Raw genomic sequence first — 18,933 nt, forward strand, 5'->3', positions numbered from 1 at the left:
TGTCCTGGTTTATGGCTGGGTACTGTGGGCCTTCCTGTCCTGGTTTATGGCTGGGTACTGTGTGCCTTCCTGTCCTGGTTTATGGCTGGGTACTGTGGGCCTTCCTGTCCTGGTTTATGGCTGGGTACTGTGGGCCTTCCTGTCCTGGTTTATGGCTGGGTACTGTGGGCCTTCCTGTCCTGGTTTATGGCTGGGTACTGTGGGCCTTCCTGTCCTGGTTTATGGCTGGGTACTGTGGGCCTTCCTGTCCTGGTTTATGGCTGGGTACTGTGGGCCTTCCTGTCCTGGTTTATGGCTGGGTACTGTGGGCCTTCCTGTCCTGGTTTATGGCTGGGTACTGTGGGCCTTCCTGTCCTGGTTTATGGCTGGGTACTGTGGGCCTTTGCGTCTGTCATCTGCTCTTTTCTGTTGCTTTCTTGACTTGATTTTTTCTCTCTCCCTCTCTCTCTCTCTCTTTCCACCCCCCTCCCTCTCTCTCTCTCTCTCTCTGTCTGTCTGTCTGTTTCTCTCTCTCTCTCTCTGTCTGTCTGTCTGTTTCTCTGTCTCTCTGTCTCTCTCTCTCTCTCTCTCTCTCTCTCTCTCTCAGGTCACCACCTTATTCCGCTTGTTGTGCTACTTCTTCTCGTTCCAATCCACCGACCACCACCACCGTCACTACTCCTGTTCCTAGTTCTACCTCCTCCCTCCACAGCAGTCTGACAGCTAACAGTCAGTCCAGCTCCACCCACCACCAGTACTGTTGTCCTGCCCGGCTGCTCCTGCCCAAGCCGCATTGCGCCCTCTCCTCGCCCAGGCACTCCGACCAGGCAAGGTAAGGGCCTGAGTATACCCACGATAAAGTAGGTCCACACTCCTCCGCTCCACTCCTCCACACCTCTCCTCCATTCCTCCACTCCACTTTTCCACTCCACTCCTCCACTTCACTCCTCTCCTCCACTTCACTCCTCCACTCCTCCACTCCTCTCCTCCTCCTCTCCTCCACACCTCCACTCCTCCTCACCTCCACCCCTCTACTCCTCTCCTCCCCTCTACTCCTCTCCTCCCCTCTACTCCTCTCCTCCCCTCCACTCCTCTCCTCCTCTCTACTCCACTCCTCCACTCTACTCCTCTACTCCACTCCTCTCCTCTACTCCTCTACTCCAATCCCCTCCATTCTTCTCCTCCTTTCCTCCACTCCTCTCCTCCACTCCTCCAATCCCCTTCCCACTGTACTCCTCCACTGTACTCCTCCACTCCTCTCCTCCATTCTTCCACTCCACTTTTCCACTCCACTCCTCTCCTCCACTCCTCCTCCACTCCACTCCTCTCCTCCACTCCACTACTCCACTCCACTCCACTCCGCCACTCCTCCACTCCTCCACTCCTCTCCTCCACTCCTCTCCTCCACTTCACTCCTCCACTCCTCTCCTCCTCCACTCCTCTCCACTCTTCTCCTCCAAACCTCCTCCACTCCTCTCCTCCTCTCCACTCCTCTCCTCCACTTCACTCCTCCACTCCTCTCCTCTACTCCACTCTACTCCTACCCTCCACTCTACTCCTATCCTCCACTCCTATCCTCTACTCCACTCCTCTACTCCACTCCTCTCCTCCACTCCTATCCTCCACTCCTCTACTCCACTCCACTCCCCTCCACTCTTCTCCTCCTTTCCTCCACTCCTCCACTCCTCCACTCCTCTCCTCCTCTCCTCTCCACCACTTCACGCCTCCACTCCTCCACTCTACTCCTCCACTCCACTCCACTCCACTCCTCCACTCCACTCCACTCATCTCCTCTCCTCCACTCCTCTCCTCTACTCCACTCCCCTCCACTCTTCTCCTCCTCTCCTACAGGAATTGCCTTTACCCTGATTTTCCGAAAAACTTTGGGGAATTTTGCAATCCTGTCAGTCCCTCACTATAGATCCACAAATCTCCTCTTCCAATCCTCATCCACTCGTCTTCCAATCCTCCAATCCTCCACTTCTCTTCCAATCCTCATCCACTCGTCTTCCAATCCTCCACTCCTCCACTCCTCTTCCAATCCTCCACTCCCCCACTCCTCTTTCAATCTTCTACTCCTCCACTCCTCTTCCAGTCTTCCTCTTCCATTCCTCCACTCTCCCTCTCTCACCCCCATGACTCAATGAGCCAAAGGCCAAGCCTGAGCCTTCACTCCATTCAACTTCCTGGTGGACAACATGTAGGATCATTCAGCCCTCTCAAAGACCTGTTAGTAAACAATGTAACTTAGGAGTGTGTAATTATCCCCCAGGCATATAATTAGTGCTCACAACATTGACCTCGTTGCAGAGTTAATCACATCTCTATTGCCATCTGGAAGGGCAGCTTCTGTAGCAAAACACCTGACTGACTTCACCACCTCCTCTCTCTCTCACTCTCTCACTCTCTCACTCAACACCAGACTGCTAGTTCTGGAAAACATCAGAGAAGTGGACTGACTCACTCCAGGAGATATTAGGGGAAACCCTGTTTTAGAGAAAATCTTCTATCATATAAATGTACAGGTAACTGCCAGAATAAAGGAAACACCAACATAATGTGTCTTAATAGGGTCGTTGGGTCACCACCAGCCAAAACCGGTTCAATCCACCTTGGCATAGATTCTACAAGTGTCTGGAACTCTATTGGAGGGATGCGACATCATTCTTCCACAAGAAATTCCATAATTTGGTGTTTTGTTGATGGTGGTGGAAAACACGGTGTCAGGCACCACTCCTGAATCTCCCATAAGAGTTCAGTTTGTGTTGAGATCTGGTGACTGAGATGGCCATGGTATTGGGTTTACATAGCCCATCTGTAAATAGCCCATCCAACTACCTCATCCCCATACTGTTATTTATTTTGCTCCTTTGCACCCCAGTATCTCTTCTTGTACACTCATCTTCTGCACATCTATCACTCCAGTGTTTAATTACTATATTGTAATTATTTCACCATTATGGCCTATTTACTGCCTTACCTCCGTTATCTTACCTCATTTGCACACATTGTATATAGACTTATTTTTCTACTGTATTATTGACTGTATGTTTGTTTTATCCCATGTGTAACTCTGTGTTGTTGTTTGTGTCGCACTGCTTTGCTTTATCTTGGCCAGGTCGCAGTTGTAAATGAGAACTTGTTCTCAACTGGCCTACCTGGTTAAATAAAGGGTTATATATAAATACCTGGTTAAATAAAAAATAAAACAATGCTCATTAAACCATTCAGTGACCACTCGTGCCCTGTAGATGGGGGCATAACCGTGGTAACCAAAATCATGGCCTTTCCCAGCATTTTTATACATGACCCTAAGCATGATGGGATGTTAGTTGCTAAATTATCTCACGAACCACACCTGTGTGGAAGCACCTGCTTTCAATATACTTTGAATCCATAATTTACTCAAGTGTTTCCATTATTTTGGCAGTTACCTGTAGCTCCTCAGACGTTTTTCGCTTCTCCTTGGGTGTTGTGAGATCTGATGATTTGCTGCAATGAAGACGACTAGGAACGCACCCCCTTGTAAGGCCCAGAGTCCCTCTCCCCATCTCTTTCACGCATATAGGTCTACCTATGGCACCCCAACCCGCCTAACCCCCTACTCTTCTACCTTTCTCCATATCGCCGATCCTCTCTTTCCCTCCTCTGAGTTCTCTTTTGTATCCATCTCAACATCCTTAGTCACATCCTTAGTCACATCCTAAGTCACATCCTTAGTCACATTAAATGTTTGTAAACCTATGACATTCCATTATAGGATTGCTTAAATTATTAACTATATGTTAAGGCCAGGAGACACTGTATTTAATCACTATGTTAAGGCAAGGAGACACTGTATTTAATCACTATGTTAAGGCAAGGAGATACTGTATTTAATCACTATGTTAAGGCAAGGAGACACTGTATTTCATCTCTATATGTTAAGGCAAGGAGACACTGTATTTAATCACTATGTTAAGGCAAGGAGACACTGTATTTAATCACTATATGTTAAGGCAAGGAGACACTGTATTTAATCACTATGTTAAGGCAAGGAGATACTGTATTTAATCACTATGTTAAGGCAAGGAGACACTGTATTTAATCACTATGTTAAGGCAAGGAGACACTGTATTTAATCACTATGTTAAGGCAAGGAGACACTGTATTTAATCACTATGTTAAGGCAAGGAGACACTGTATTTAATCACTATGTTAAGGCAAGGAGACACTGTATTTAATCACTATGTTAAGGCAAGGAGACATAGTGATTAAATACCGTATGTTAAGGCCAGGAGACACAGTATTTAAAGGGGAAGTAATCAGGTAGTGATGGTGTGCGTAATGAGGGTTGCCAGGTGTGTGTAATGATGGGTTGCCAGGACCGGTGGTTAGTAGACTGGTGAAGTCGAACACCGGAGGGGGAGAGAGGGAGTAAATGTGACAGCATCCCCCCGACGCGCGGCTTCAGACACAGAACGACGCCGGTCAGGAGGATGCCCGTGAGAGTGAAGATCAGGCCGGTCCGGACGGCGAAGGTGAAAATCTTGGATTATGTTGGGATCTAGAATGTAGTCCACCGAAACCCAACACCGCTCCTCTGAACCTTCCCAGTCCACCAGGTACTGAAGCCGACTCCCACAATGTCTGGAGTCCAAAAGGGATCTGACGTCATAGGCGGGACCTCTCTAGATGTCCAGGGGAGCCGGAGCGTGTGTCGTGGGGGATGGCATCAGCCAGGGGACCAGAAACCACCGGCCTGAGGAGGGAAACGTGAAAAGAGGGTGATATCCTGTAGTTAGTGGGAAACTGTAGTCTGTAAATTACCTCATTGACCATCCCGAGGACTTTGAATGGCCCCACAAACCGGGGGGCTCAGCTTCCGGCAGGGCAGGCGGAGCGGGGGGTTCCTGGTGGAGAGACAGATGCGATCAGCAAGATGGTGAACCACTCGTCCACCGCAGGGGCTTCGGTCTGGCTTTAGGGGCCAGTGCCGGCTGGTACCCCAGAACACATTGGAAGGGAGGAAACCCGGTGGAGCAGTGACGAAGTGAGTTCTGGGTGTACTCCACCCAGCGACGATACCGTGCCGAATCCCTCTACCGGTCCTGACAGTGACGAGGTGAGTTCTGGGTGTACTCCACCCAGCGACGATACCGTGTCGAATCCCTCTGCCGGTACTGACAGTGACTCCTCAGGAACCTCCCCAGCTCCTGGTTGGTCCTCTCCACCTGATGTTGGACTGAGGCCGGTACCCGGATGTGAGGCTGAGCGTGACCCCCAGCTTCTCCATGAAGGCTCTCCATGTTCAGTGGCAAGGGATGTGTTTGCCCAGGTCAATAGCTGATCGCTTACCTCGTGAGAACGTAGGTACACCCTGGAGGACAGGTAGCAGGCGTGGGTTCCCTCACCAGACCCTGGCAGATGTCTATGTCCTACAACACGGGGGCACCGATTCGGGAGGGCGGTATGATGGGCGCACAAAGGACCGGAACCTCACCCGAATCGTGGAGACAGAACAGGGCATCGGCTTTGATGTTCTTTGAATCTGGGCGGTATGAAAGGGTGAAATTGAATCTGGTAAAGAAAAGGGCCCACCTTGCTTGGCGCAGGTTCAGCCGCCTCGCTGTCCATATGTACTCCAGGCTCCGATGGTCGGTGAAGATGAGAAATGGGTCTGTGGTTTCCTCCAGCCAGTGTCTCCACTGCTCTAATGCCAACTTCACCGCCAGGAGCTCCAGATCACTGACATCATAGTTCCTTTCTGCAGGAGACAGATTTTTTTAGAGTAGTATGCACATGAATAACATTTTTTGTGGATTACCTTGACGTTCTGACAGGACAGCCCCTACGCCCACTTCTGTGGTGTCCACCTCCACCACGAAGGGCAGCGTAGGATTTTGGTGTTTCAGCAACTGGGTGGAGGTCAAACGCATCTTCAGTAAGTGGATGGACACATCAGCTGCAGGATTCCCACCACAACTTATGGGGACCACCTTTGAGGTGAGAGGAGCGGCGATGGAGCTGAATTTCCTAAAGAAGCGGCGGTAGAAGTTGGCAAACCCCAAAAACTGTTGTCCCTTTATGGCGGTTAGGACTGGCCATGACCTGGTTGCATTCCCTCCATAACCACTCACTGCTGGCTGATCCGATATCCCAAGACAGAGAAGATCGACCTGAGGAAACTGACACTTCTCTGCCTTGACGTACAGATGGTTCTCTAGTAGGCTTTCCAGGACTACCCAGACGTGGGCGACTTGATCCTCCAAGGTGGCCGAGTATATCAGGATGTCGTCGATATACATGACCACCTGACGCCCAAGACATGTCCCGAAACACCTCATTCACGAACACCGACGCAGCATTGGCTAATCCATAAGGCATCACCAAGCACTCGTAGTGACCAGACTTCTGGCTGATGGCCGTCTTTCATTCATTCCTCTCTCCCTGATGCGAATCAAATTGTAGGCACTCCGCACGTCAAGCTTGGTTAAAGAATGGGCCCCTTGGAGCTGTTCAATGGCGGCCGGCACCAACCGGAGGGTGTACCTCTGTAGTCAATACTTAGATGAAGGCCAAGCTCCTTCTTGGCCACGAAGAGGAAACCTGCCAACGCAGGGGAGTTGGATGGGTGGATGTAACCCTGTTGGAGAGCCTCCTGGATCTATTCCTCCATAGGCTTGGTTTCAGCCACCGACATGGGGTTATATGCTGCTGTGCAGTCTGTTAGCAGGTCAATGGCAGAGTCCCAGGGCTGATGAGGAGCGAGACAGGTGGTGCAGGTCTAAGAGAGAACCTCCCGGAGATCCTGGGAAACCTCTGAGAGTAGTAGACATGTTACTGTAGCTGTAGTTTTATACATGTTACTGTAGTAGAATACATGTTACTGTAGTAGTATACATGTTACTGTAGTAGTATACATGTTACTGTTGAAGTATTAGACATGTTACTGTAGCTGTAGTTTTATACATGTTACTGTAGTATTATACATGTTACTGTAGTAGTATTAGACATGTTACTGTAGTAGTATTATACATGTTACTGTAGTAGTATTATACATGTTATGGTAGTAGTATACATGTTACGGTAGCAGTATTGTACATGTTACTGTAGCAGTATTGTACATGTTACTGTAGCAGTATTATACATGTTACTGTAGCAGTATTGTACATGTTACGGTAGCAGTATTATACATGTTACTGTAGCAGTATTATACATGTTACTGTAGCAGTATTATACATGTTACTGTAGCAGTATTGTACATGTTACTGTAGCAGTAGTAGACATGTTACTGTAGTATTATACATGTTACTGTAGCAGTATTATACATGTTACTGTAGTATTATACATGTTATGGTAGCAGTATTATACATGTTACTGTAGTATTATACATGTTATGGTAGTAGTATACATGTTACGGTAGCAGTATTATACATGTTACGGTAGCAGTATTATACATGTTACTGTAGTAGTAGACATGTTACTGTAGTAGTAGACATGTTGCTGTAGTATTATACATGTTGCTGTAGTAGTATTATACATGTTACTGTAGTAGTATTATACATGTTACATTAGCTGTAGTATTATACATGTTACTGTAGTATTATACATGTTACTGTAGTAGTATACATGTTACTGTAGTATTATACATGTTACTGTAGTAGTATACATGTTACTGTTGCAGTATACATGTTACCGTAGTATTATACATGTTACTGTAGTATTATACATGTTACTGTAGTAGTAGACATGTTACTGTAGCAGTAGTAGACATGTTACTGTAGCAGTATTAGACATGTTACTGTAGTAGTAGTAGACATGTTACTGTAGCAGTAGTAGACATGTTACTGTAGCAGTAGTAGACATGTTACTGTAGCAGTATTTTACATGTTACTGTAGCAGTATTAGACATGTTACTGTAGCAGTATTAGACATGTTACTGTAGCAGTAGTAGACATGTTACTGTAGCAGTATTAGACATGTTACTGTAGCAGTAGTAGACATGTTACTGTAGCAGTATTATACATGTTACTGTAGCAGTAGTAGACATGTTACTGTAGCAGTATTAGACATGTTACTGTAGCAGTAGTAGACATGTTACTGTAGCAGTATTATACATGTTACTGTAGCAGTAGTAGACATGTTACTGTAGCAGTAGTAGACATGTTACTGTAGCAGTAGTAGACATGTTACTGTAGCAGTAGTAGACATGTTACTGTAGCAGTAGTAGACATGTTACTGTAGCAGTAGTAGACATGTTACTGTAGCAGTAGTAGACATGTTACTGTAGCAGTAGTAGACATGTTACTGTAGCAGTATTAGACATGTTACTGTAGCAGTATTATACATGTTACTGTAGCAGTAGTAGACATGTTACTGTAGCAGTAGTAGACATGTTACTGTAGCAGTAGAAGACATGTTACTGTAGCAGTAGTAGACATGTTACTGTAGCAGTAGTAGACATGTTACTGTAGCAGTAGTAGACATGTTACTGTAGCAGTATTAGACATGTTACTGTAGCAGTAGTAGACATGTTACTGTAGCAGTATTAGAGATGTTACTGTAGCAGTATTAGACATGTTACTGTAGCAGTATCAGACATGTTACTGTAGCAGTATTAGACATGTTACTGTAGCAGTAGTAGACATGTTACTGTAGCAGTATTATACATGTTACTGTAGCAGTATTATACATGTTACTGTAGCAGTATTAGACATGTTACTGTAGCAGTATTAGACATGTTACTGTAGCAGTAGTAGACATGTTACTGTAGCAGTATTATACATGTTACTGTAGCAGTATTATACATGTTACTGTAGCAGTATTAGACATGTTACTGTAGCAGTATTTTACATGTTACTGTAGCAGTATTAGACATGTTACTGTAGCAGTATTAGACATGTTACTGTAGCAGTAGTAGACATGTTACTGTAGCAGTATTAGACATGTTACTGTAGCAGTAGTAGACATGTTACTGTAGCAGTATTATACATGTTACTGTAGCAGTAGTAGACATGTTACTGTAGCAGTATTAGACATGTTACTGTAGCAGTAGTAGACATGTTACTGTAGCAGTATTATACATGTTACTGTAGCAGTAGTAGACATGTTACTGTAGCAGTAGTAGACATGTTACTGTAGCAGTAGTAGACATGTTACTGTAGCAGTAGTAGACATGTTACTGTAGCAGTAGTAGACATGTTACTGTAGCAGTAGTAGACATGTTACTGTAGCAGTAGTAGACATGTTACTGTAGCAGTAGTAGACATGTTACTGTAGCAGTATTAGACATGTTACTGTAGCAGTATTATACATGTTACTGTAGCAGTAGTAGACATGTTACTGTAGCAGTAGTAGACATGTTACTGTAGCAGTAGAAGACATGTTACTGTAGCAGTAGTAGACATGTTACTGTAGCAGTAGTAGACATGTTACTGTAGCAGTAGTAGACATGTTACTGTAGCAGTATTAGACATGTTACTGTAGCAGTAGTAGACATGTTACTGTAGCAGTATTAGAGATGTTACTGTAGCAGTATTAGACATGTTACTGTAGCAGTATCAGACATGTTACTGTAGCAGTATTAGACATGTTACTGTAGCAGTAGTAGACATGTTACTGTAGCAGTATTATACATGTTACTGTAGCAGTATTATACATGTTACTGTAGCAGTATTAGACATGTTACTGTAGCAGTATTAGACATGTTACTGTAGCAGTAGTAGACATGTTACTGTAGCAGTATTATACATGTTACTGTAGCAGTATTATACATGTTACTGTAGCAGTATTAGACATGTTACTGTAGCAGTAGTAGACATGTTACTGTAGCAGTAGTAGACATGTTACTGTAGCAGTAGTAGACATGTTACTGTAGCAGTAGTAGACATGTTACTGTAGCAGTAGTAGACATGTTACTGTAGCAGTAGTAGACATGTTACTGTAGCAGTAGTAGACATGTTACTGTAGCAGTAGTAGACATGTTACTGTAGCAGTAGTAGACATGTTACTGTAGCAGTATTAGACATGTTACTGTAGCAGTATTATACATGTTACTGTAGCAGTAGTAGACATGTTACTGTAGCAGTAGTAGACATGTTACTGTAGCAGTAGTAGACATGTTACTGTAGCAGTAGTAGACATGTTACTGTAGCAGTAGTAGACATGTTACTGTAGCAGTAGTAGACATGTTACTGTAGCAGTAGTAGACATGTTACTGTAGCAGTAGTAGACATGTTACTGTAGCAGTAGTAGACATGTTACTGTAGCAGTATTAGACATGTTACTGTAGCAGTATTAGACATGTTACTGTAGCAGTATTATACATGTTACTGTAGCAGTAGTAGACATGTTACTGTAGCAGTAGTAGACATGTTACTGTAGCAGTATTAGACATGTTACTGTAGCAGTATTATACATGTTACTGTAGCAGTAGTAGACATGTTACTGTAGCAGTAGTAGACATGTTACTGTAGCAGTAGTAGACATGTTACTGTAGCAGTAGTAGACATGTTACTGTAGCAGTAGTAGACATGTTACTGTAGCAGTAGTAGACATGTTACTGTAGCAGTAGTAGACATGTTACTGTAGCAGTAGTAGACATGTTACTGTAGCAGTAGTAGACATGTTACTGTAGCAGTAGTAGACATGTTACTGTAGCAGTATTATACATGTTACTGTAGCAGTAGTAGACATGTTACTGTAGCAGTAGTAGACATGTTACTGTAGCAGTAGTAGACATGTTACTGTAGCAGTAGTAGACATGTTACTGTAGCAGTAGTAGACATGTTACTGTAGCAGTATTAGACATGTTACTGTAGCAGTAGTAGACATGTTACTGTAGCAGTATTAGAGATGTTACTGTAGCAGTATTAGACATGTTACTGTAGCAGTATCAGACATGTTACTGTAGCAGTATTAGACATGTTACTGTAGCAGTAGTAGACATGTTACTGTAGCAGTATTATACATGTTACTGTAGCAGTATTATACATGTTACTGTAGCAGTATTAGACATGTTACTGTAGCAGTATTAGACATGTTACTGTAGCAGTAGTAGACATGTTACTGTAGCAGTATTATACATGTTACTGTAGCAGTATTATACATGTTACTGTAGCAGTATTAGACATGTTACTGTAGCAGTAGTAGACATGTTACTGTAGCAGTAGTAGACATGTTACTGTAGCAGTAGTAGACATGTTACTGTAGCAGTAGTAGACATGTTACTGTAGCAGTAGTAGACATGTTACTGTAGCAGTAGTAGACATGTTACTGTAGTATTATACATGTTACTGTAGCAGTATACATGTTACTGTAGCAGTATTATACATGTTACTGTAGTATTATACATGTTACTGTAGTAGTAGACATGTTACTGTAGTAGTAGACATGTTACTGTAGCAGTAGTAGACATGTTACTGTAGCAGTATTAGACATGTTACTGTAGTAGTAGACATGTTACTGTAGCAGTATACATGTTACTGTAGAATTATACATGTTACTGTAGTAGTATACATGTTACTGTAGTAGTAGACATGTTACTGTAGTAGTAGACATGTTACTGTAGTAGTAGACAAGTTACTGTAGTAGTATACATGTAACTGTAGTAGTATACATGTTACTGTAGTAGTAGTATACATGTTACTGTAGTAGTAGTATACATGTTACTGTAGTAGTAGTGTACATGTTACTGTAGTAGTAGTATACATGTTACTGTAGTGGTAGTATACATGTTACTGTAGTAGTAGTATACATGTTACTGTAGTAGTAGACATGTTGCTGTAGTAGTATTATACATTTTGCTGTAGTAGTAGTATACATGTTACTGTAGTAGTATTATACATGTTACTGTAGTAGTAGACATGTTACTGTAGTAGTAGACATGTTGCTGTAGTATTAGTATACATGTTACTGTAGTAGTAGTATACATGTTACTGTAGTAGTAGACATGTTGCTGTAGTATTATACATGTTACTGTAGTAGTAGTATACATGTTACTGTAGTAGTAGACATGTTGCTGTAGTATTATACATGTTGCTGTAGTAGTATTATACATGTTACTGTAGTAGTATTATACATGTTACATTAGCTGTAGTATTATACATGTTACTGTAGTATTATACATGTTACTGTAGTAGTATACATGTTACTGTAGCTGTAGTATTATACATGTTACTGTAGTAGTATACATGTTACTGTTACAGTATACATGTTACCGTAGTATTATACATGTTACTGTAGTATTATACATGTTACTGTAGTAGTATACATGTTACTGTAGTAGTAGTATACATGTTACTGTAGTAGTAGTATACATGTTACTGTAGTAGTAGTATACATGTTACTGTAGTAGTAGACATGTTGCTGTAGTAGTATTATACATGTTGCTGTAGTAGTATTATACATGTTACTGTAGTAGTATTATACATGTTACTGTAGTAGTAGTATACATGTTACTGTAGTAGTAGACATGTTGCTGTAGTAGTATTATACATGTTGCTGTAGTAGTAGTAGACATGTTACTGTAGTAGTATTATACATGTTACTGTAGTAGTAGACATGTTACTGTAGTAGTAGACATGTTGCTGTAGTAGTAGTAGACATGTTACTGTAGTAGTAGACATGTTACTGTAGTAGTAGACATGTTGCTGTAGTATTATACATGTTACTGTAGTAGTAGTATACATGTTACTGTAGTAGTAGACATGTTACTGTAGTAGTAGACATGTTGCTGTAGTAGTATACATGTTGCTGTAGTAGTATTATACATGTTACTGTGGTAGTATTATACATGTTACATTAGCTGTAGTATTATACATGTTACTGTAGTATTATACATGTTACTGTAGTAGTAGACATGTTGCTGTAGTATTATACATGTTACTGTAGTAGTAGACATGTTACTGTAGTAGTAGACATGTTACTGTAGTAGTAGACATGTTGCTGTAGTATTAGTATACATGTTACTGTAGTAGTAGTATACATGTTACTGTAGTAGTAGACATGTTGCTGTAGTATTATACATGTTACTGTAGTAGTAGTATACATGTTACTGTAGTAGTAGACATGTTGCTGTAGTATTATACATGTTACTGTAGTAGTAGTATACATGTTACTGTAGTAGTAGACATGTTACTGTAGTAGTAGACATGTTGCTGTAGTATTATACATGTTGCTGTAGTAGTATTATACATGTTACTGTAGTAGTATTATACATGTTACATTAGCTGTAGTATTATACATGTTACTGTAGTACTATACATGTTACTTTAGCTGTAGTATTATACATGTTGCTGTAGTAGTATTATACATGTTACTGTGGTAGTATTATACATGTTACATTAGCTGTAGTATTATACATGTTACTGTAGTATTATACATGTTACTGTAGTAGTAGACATGTTGCTGTAGTATTATACATGTTACTGTAGTAGTAGACATGTTGCTGTAGTATTAGTATACATGTTACTGTAGTAGTAGTATACATGTTGCTGTAGTAGTATTATACATGTTACTGTAGTAGTAGACATGTTACTGTAGTAGTAGACATGTTACTGTAGTAGTAGACATGTTGCTGTAGTATTAGTATACATGTTACTGTAGTAGTAGTATACATGTTACTGTAGTAGTAGACATGTTGCTGTAGTATTATACATGTTACTGTAGTAGTAGACATGTTGCTGTAGTAGTAGACATGTTGCTGTAGCAGTAGTAGACATGTTGCTGTAGTATTATACATGTTGCTGTAGTAGTATTATACATGTTACTGTAGTAGTATTATACATGTTACATTAGCTGTAGTATTATACATGTTACTGTAGTATTATACATGTTACTGTAGTAGTAGACATGTTACTTTAGCTGTAGTATTATACATGTTACTGTAGTAGTATACATGTTACTGTAGCAGTATACATGTTACCGTAGTATTATACATGTTACTGTAGTATTATACATGTTACTGTAGTAGTATACATGTTACTGTAGTAGTAGTATACATGTTACTGTAGTAGTATACATGTTACTGTAGTAGTATACATGTTACTGTAGTATTATACATGTTACTGTAGCTGTAATATTATACATGTTACTGTAGTAGTATTAGACATGTTACTGTAGTATTATACATTTCACGGTAGTAGTATACATGTTACTGTAGTATTATACATGTTACGGTAGTAGTATACATGGTACTGTAGTAGTATACATGTTACTGTAGCAAGCAGTATTATACATGTTACTGTAGTAGTATACATGTTACTGCAGCTGTAGTTTAGACTGTTCTCCATGATGCAAGCCTGACATCTAGTGGTCAACTATTGTTATAACACTATAGGTTATTTTATTTTATTTCTTCCTTCTCTCACTCTGCTTGCCTGTTACCATGTTACCATGCCCTGTCTCTGTCTCTCTCTACACATGTTACCATGCCCTGTCTCTGTCTCTCTCTACACATGTTACCATGCCCTGTCTCTGTCTCTCTCTACACATGTTACCATGCCCTGTCTCTGTCTCTCTCTACACATGTTACCATGCCCTGTCTCTGTCTCTCTACACATGTTACCATGCCCTGTCTCTGTCTCTCTACACATGTTACCATGCCCTGTCTCTCTACACATGTTACCATGCCCTGTCTCTGTCTCTCTACACATGTTACCATGCCCTGTCTCTGTCTCTCTGCACATGTTACCATGCCCTGTCTCTCTCTACACATGTTACCATGCCCTGTCTCTCTACACATGTTACCATGCCCTGTCTCTGTCTCTCTACACATGTTACCATGGCCTGTCTCTCTACACATGTTACCATGCCCTGTCTCTGTCTCTCTACACATGTTACCATGGCCTGTCTCTCTACACATGTTACCATGGCCTGTCTCTGTCTCTCTACACATGTTACCATGCCCTGTCTCTGTCTCTCTACACATGTTACCATGCCCTGTCTCTGTCTCTCTACACATGTTACCATGCCCTGTCTCTCTCGACACATGTTACCATGCCCTGTCTCTCTCTACACATGTTACCATGCCCTGTCTCTCTACACATGTTACCATGCCCTGTCTCTGTCTCTCTACACATGTTACCATGCCCTGTCTCTCTACACATGTTACCATGCCCTGTCTCTGTCTCTCTACACATGTTACCATGCCCTGTCTCTGTCTCTCTACACATGTTACCATGCCCTGTCTCTCTACACATGTTACCATGCCCTGTCTCTGTCTCTCTACACATGTTACCATGCCCTGTCTCTGTCTCTCTGCACATGTTACCATGCCCTGTCTCTCTCTACACATGTTACCATGCCCTGTCTCTCTACACATGTTACCATGCCCTGTCTCTGTCTCTCTACACATGTTACCATGCCCTGTCTCTGTCTCTCTGCACATGTTACCATGCCCTGTCTCTCTCTACACATGTTACCATGCCCTGTCTCTCTACACATGTTACCATGCCCTGTCTCTGTCTCTCTACACATGTTACCATGCCCTGTCTCTGTCTCTCTACACATGTTACCATGCCCTGTCTCTGTCTCTCTACACATGTTACCATGCCCTGTCTCTCTACACATGTTACCATGCCCTGTCTCTGTCTCTCTACACATGTTACCATGCCCTGTCTCTGTCTCTCTGCACATGTTACCATGCCCTGTCTCTCTCTACACATGTTACCATGCCCTGTCTCTCTACACATGTTACCATGCCCTGTCTCTGTCTCTCTACACATGTTACCATGGCCTGTCTCTCTACACATGTTACCATGCCCTGTCTCTGTCTCTCTACACATGTTACCATGCCCTGTCTCTGTCTCTCTACACATGTTACCATGCCCTGTCTCTGTCTCTCTACACATGTTACCATGGCCTGTCTCTCTACACATGTTACCATGGCCTGTCTCTGTCTCTCTACACATGTTACCATGGCCTGTCTCTCTACACATGTTACCATGCCCTGTCTCTGTCTCTCTACACATGTTACCATGCCCTGTCTCTGTCTCTCTACACATGTTACCATGGCCTGTCTCTCTACACATGTTACCATGGCCTGTCTCTGTCTCTCTACACATGTTACCATGGCCTGTCTCTCTACACATGTTACCATGCCCTGTCTCTGTCTCTCTACACATGTTACCATGCCCTGTCTCTGTCTCTCTACACATGTTACCATGCCCTGTCTCTCTACACATGTTACCATGCCCTGTCTCTGTCTCTCTACACATGTTACCATGGCCTGTCTCTCTACACATGTTACCATGCCCTGTCTCTGTCTCTCTACACATGTTACCATGGCCTGTCTCTCTCTACACATGTTACCATGCCCTGTCTTTCTCTCAGAGATGATGAAGACGATGACATCGCCCATCAGTTCTGTTGCCCCGCCTCCGAGTGCAGTAGCCCGTCCTCTAGGTAACCAGCAGATCACCCCCCCCCCCATTGTTAACCCTTTGAACTCCTAATAACCTCACAGAGAAGAGGAAGATTCTGAAGGAAACAACTGAACACAACTCGTTCGTTTTGGAGTTTCAAAAAATAAATAATCTCTTACAACGCTGGAAAACCTGGCTGTATCCAAGACGACAACAGCTCAGCTAAACGTAACAGTAGTCTGGGACTCGGGGCCTGGCCCACATCCCTACCTATCTGACTGTCCTACCTAGCCTGTCCTTTACACTAACTAGCATGTCACCCTCGCAGCCTTGCCTCGCCCTGCTCTCCCTGCTCTTTGAACTGAATGACAAAAGGCTGTCCTTGATTGATTGAATATTCAGACTCTGACCTTTGAACTTTAGCCTGGACAGTATCCGAAGAGGATTCGCGTACAGCCACCAGCCAGGTCAACTAATGATGAAGAGATGATGAAGAAAAAATAACCTTTCAGATTTTTCTCTTTCATATATATATATATATATTGATGTATCTATGTCCTTTATACTGTCCTCTAGTGTCTGTATCAGGTTTCTCTTTACTCCTTTAAATCTCCTTCTTGTCTTTTATCTGCTTGTGAATCTTCCTCTTTCCTTCTCTTGTTCAGTGAGAGAGCACATGGTGCTCGCCCCATGACATTGTACAACTCTTATCTTAATAACCATACCAAGGAGAAGAGAGGACATCTTCCTAATTATAAAAACTCTTAGTTTCCAACTCCTCCAAACATTTAAATATTCAAATGTTTTGGGAACAGAAGAGTTCTGCTTTATGAGTAAAATATCTGACAACTAAAAAAAAAATTGTTGAAAGTTAAAACATATTTTAGTTTGAGTTCCCTTATCAACAACAATAATAATACGGAAATGGAATAGTCTTCTACTAGTTTGATATATATTAGGTCTGCCTCAAACCCAGTTATATATTAGGTCTGCCTCAAACCCAGTTATATATTAGGTCTGCCCCAAACCCAGTTATATATTAGGTCTGCCTCAAACCCAGTTATATATTAGGTCTGCCTCAAACCCAGTTATATATTAGGTCTGCCCCAAACCCAGTTATATATTAGGTCTGCCCCAGACCCAGTTATATATTAGGTCTGCCCCAGACCCAGTTATATATTAGGTCTGCCCCAGATCCAGTTATATATTAGGTCTGCCCCAAACCCAGTTATATATTAGGTCTGCCCCAGACCCAGTTATATATTAGGTCTGCCCCAAACCCAGTTATATATTAGGTCTGCCTCAAACCCAGTTATATATTAGGTCTGCCCCAAACCCAGTTATATATTAGGTCTGCCCCAAACCCAGTTATATATTAGGTCTGCCCCAAACCCAGTTATATATTAGGTCTGCCTCAAACCCAGTTATATATTAGGTCTGCCCCAAACCCAGTTATATATTAGGTCTGCCTCAAACCCAGTTATATATTAGGTCTGCCCCAAACCCAGTTATATATTAGGTCTGCCTCAAACCCAGTTATATATTAGGTCTGCCTCAAACCCAGTTATATATTAGGTCTGCCTCAAACCCAGTTATATATTAGGTCTGCCCCAAACCCAGTTATATATTAGGTCTGCCTCAAACCCAGTTATATATTAGGTCTGCCCCAAACCCAGTTATATATTAGGTCTGCCTCAAACCCAGTTATATATTAGGTCTGCCTCAAACCCAGTTATATATTAGGTCTGCCCCAAACCCAGTTATATATTAGGTCTGCCCCAGACCCAGTTATATATTAGGTCTGCCCCAGATCCAGTTATATATTAGGTCTGCTCCAAACCCAGTTATATATTAGGTCTGCCCCAGACCCAGTTATATATTAGGTCTGCCCCAAACCCAGTTATATATTAGGTCTGCCTCAAACCCAGTTATATATTAGGTCTGCCCCAAACCCAGTTATATATTAGGTCTGCCCCAAACCCAGTTATATATTAGGTCTGCCCCAAACCCAGTTATATATTAGGTCTGCCTCAAACCCAGTTATATATTAGGTCTGCCCCAAACCCAGTTATATATTAGGTCTGCCCCAGACCCAGTTATATATTAGGTCTGCCCCAAACCCAGTTATATATTATGTCTGCCTCAAACCCAGTTATATATTAGGTCTGCCCCAAACCCAGTTATATATTAGGTCTGCCTCAAACCCAGTTATATATTAGGTCTGCCCCAAACCCAGTTATATATTAGGTCTGCCTCAAACCCAGTTATATATTAGGTCTGCCTCAAACCCAGTTATATATTAGGTCTGCCTCAAACCCAGTTATATATTAGGTCTGCCCCAAACCCAGTTATATATTAGGTCTGCCTCAAACCCAGTTATATATTAGGTCTGCCCCAAACCCAGTTATATATTAGGTCTGCCTCAAACCCAGTTATATATTAGGTCTGCCTCAAACCCAGTTATATATTAGGTCTGCCCCAAACCCAGTTATATATTAGGTCTGCCCCAGACCCAGTTATATATTAGGTCTGCCCCAGATCCAGTTATATATTAGGTCTGCTCCAAACCCAGTTATATATTAGGTCTGCCCCAGACCCAGTTATATAT

At 42.4% G+C, this 18,933-nt stretch overlaps 1 protein-coding gene across 1 annotated transcript in view; it reads left to right on the top strand.

Annotated features, from left to right (window-relative positions):
- The window catches only part of LOC118939582 (putative uncharacterized protein DDB_G0290521), an 89,868-nt gene extending 71,222 nt beyond the window's left edge, over nucleotides 1–18,646 (top strand). Inside the window, exons 4-5 of the mRNA XM_036947700.1 lie at nucleotides 587–811; nucleotides 16,294–18,646. Of these exons, the coding sequence (XP_036803595.1) occupies nucleotides 587–811; nucleotides 16,294–16,369 (301 nt within the window). The 3' untranslated portion in view covers nucleotides 16,370–18,646. The remainder of the gene's footprint in view (nucleotides 1–586; nucleotides 812–16,293) is intronic.
- The last annotated feature ends 287 nt before the right edge of the window (nucleotides 18,647–18,933 follow it).

The sequence above is a fragment of the Oncorhynchus mykiss genome, chromosome 16, assembly GCF_013265735.2.
Source record: "Oncorhynchus mykiss isolate Arlee chromosome 16, USDA_OmykA_1.1, whole genome shotgun sequence".
Taxonomy (NCBI): domain Eukaryota; kingdom Metazoa; phylum Chordata; class Actinopteri; order Salmoniformes; family Salmonidae; genus Oncorhynchus; species Oncorhynchus mykiss.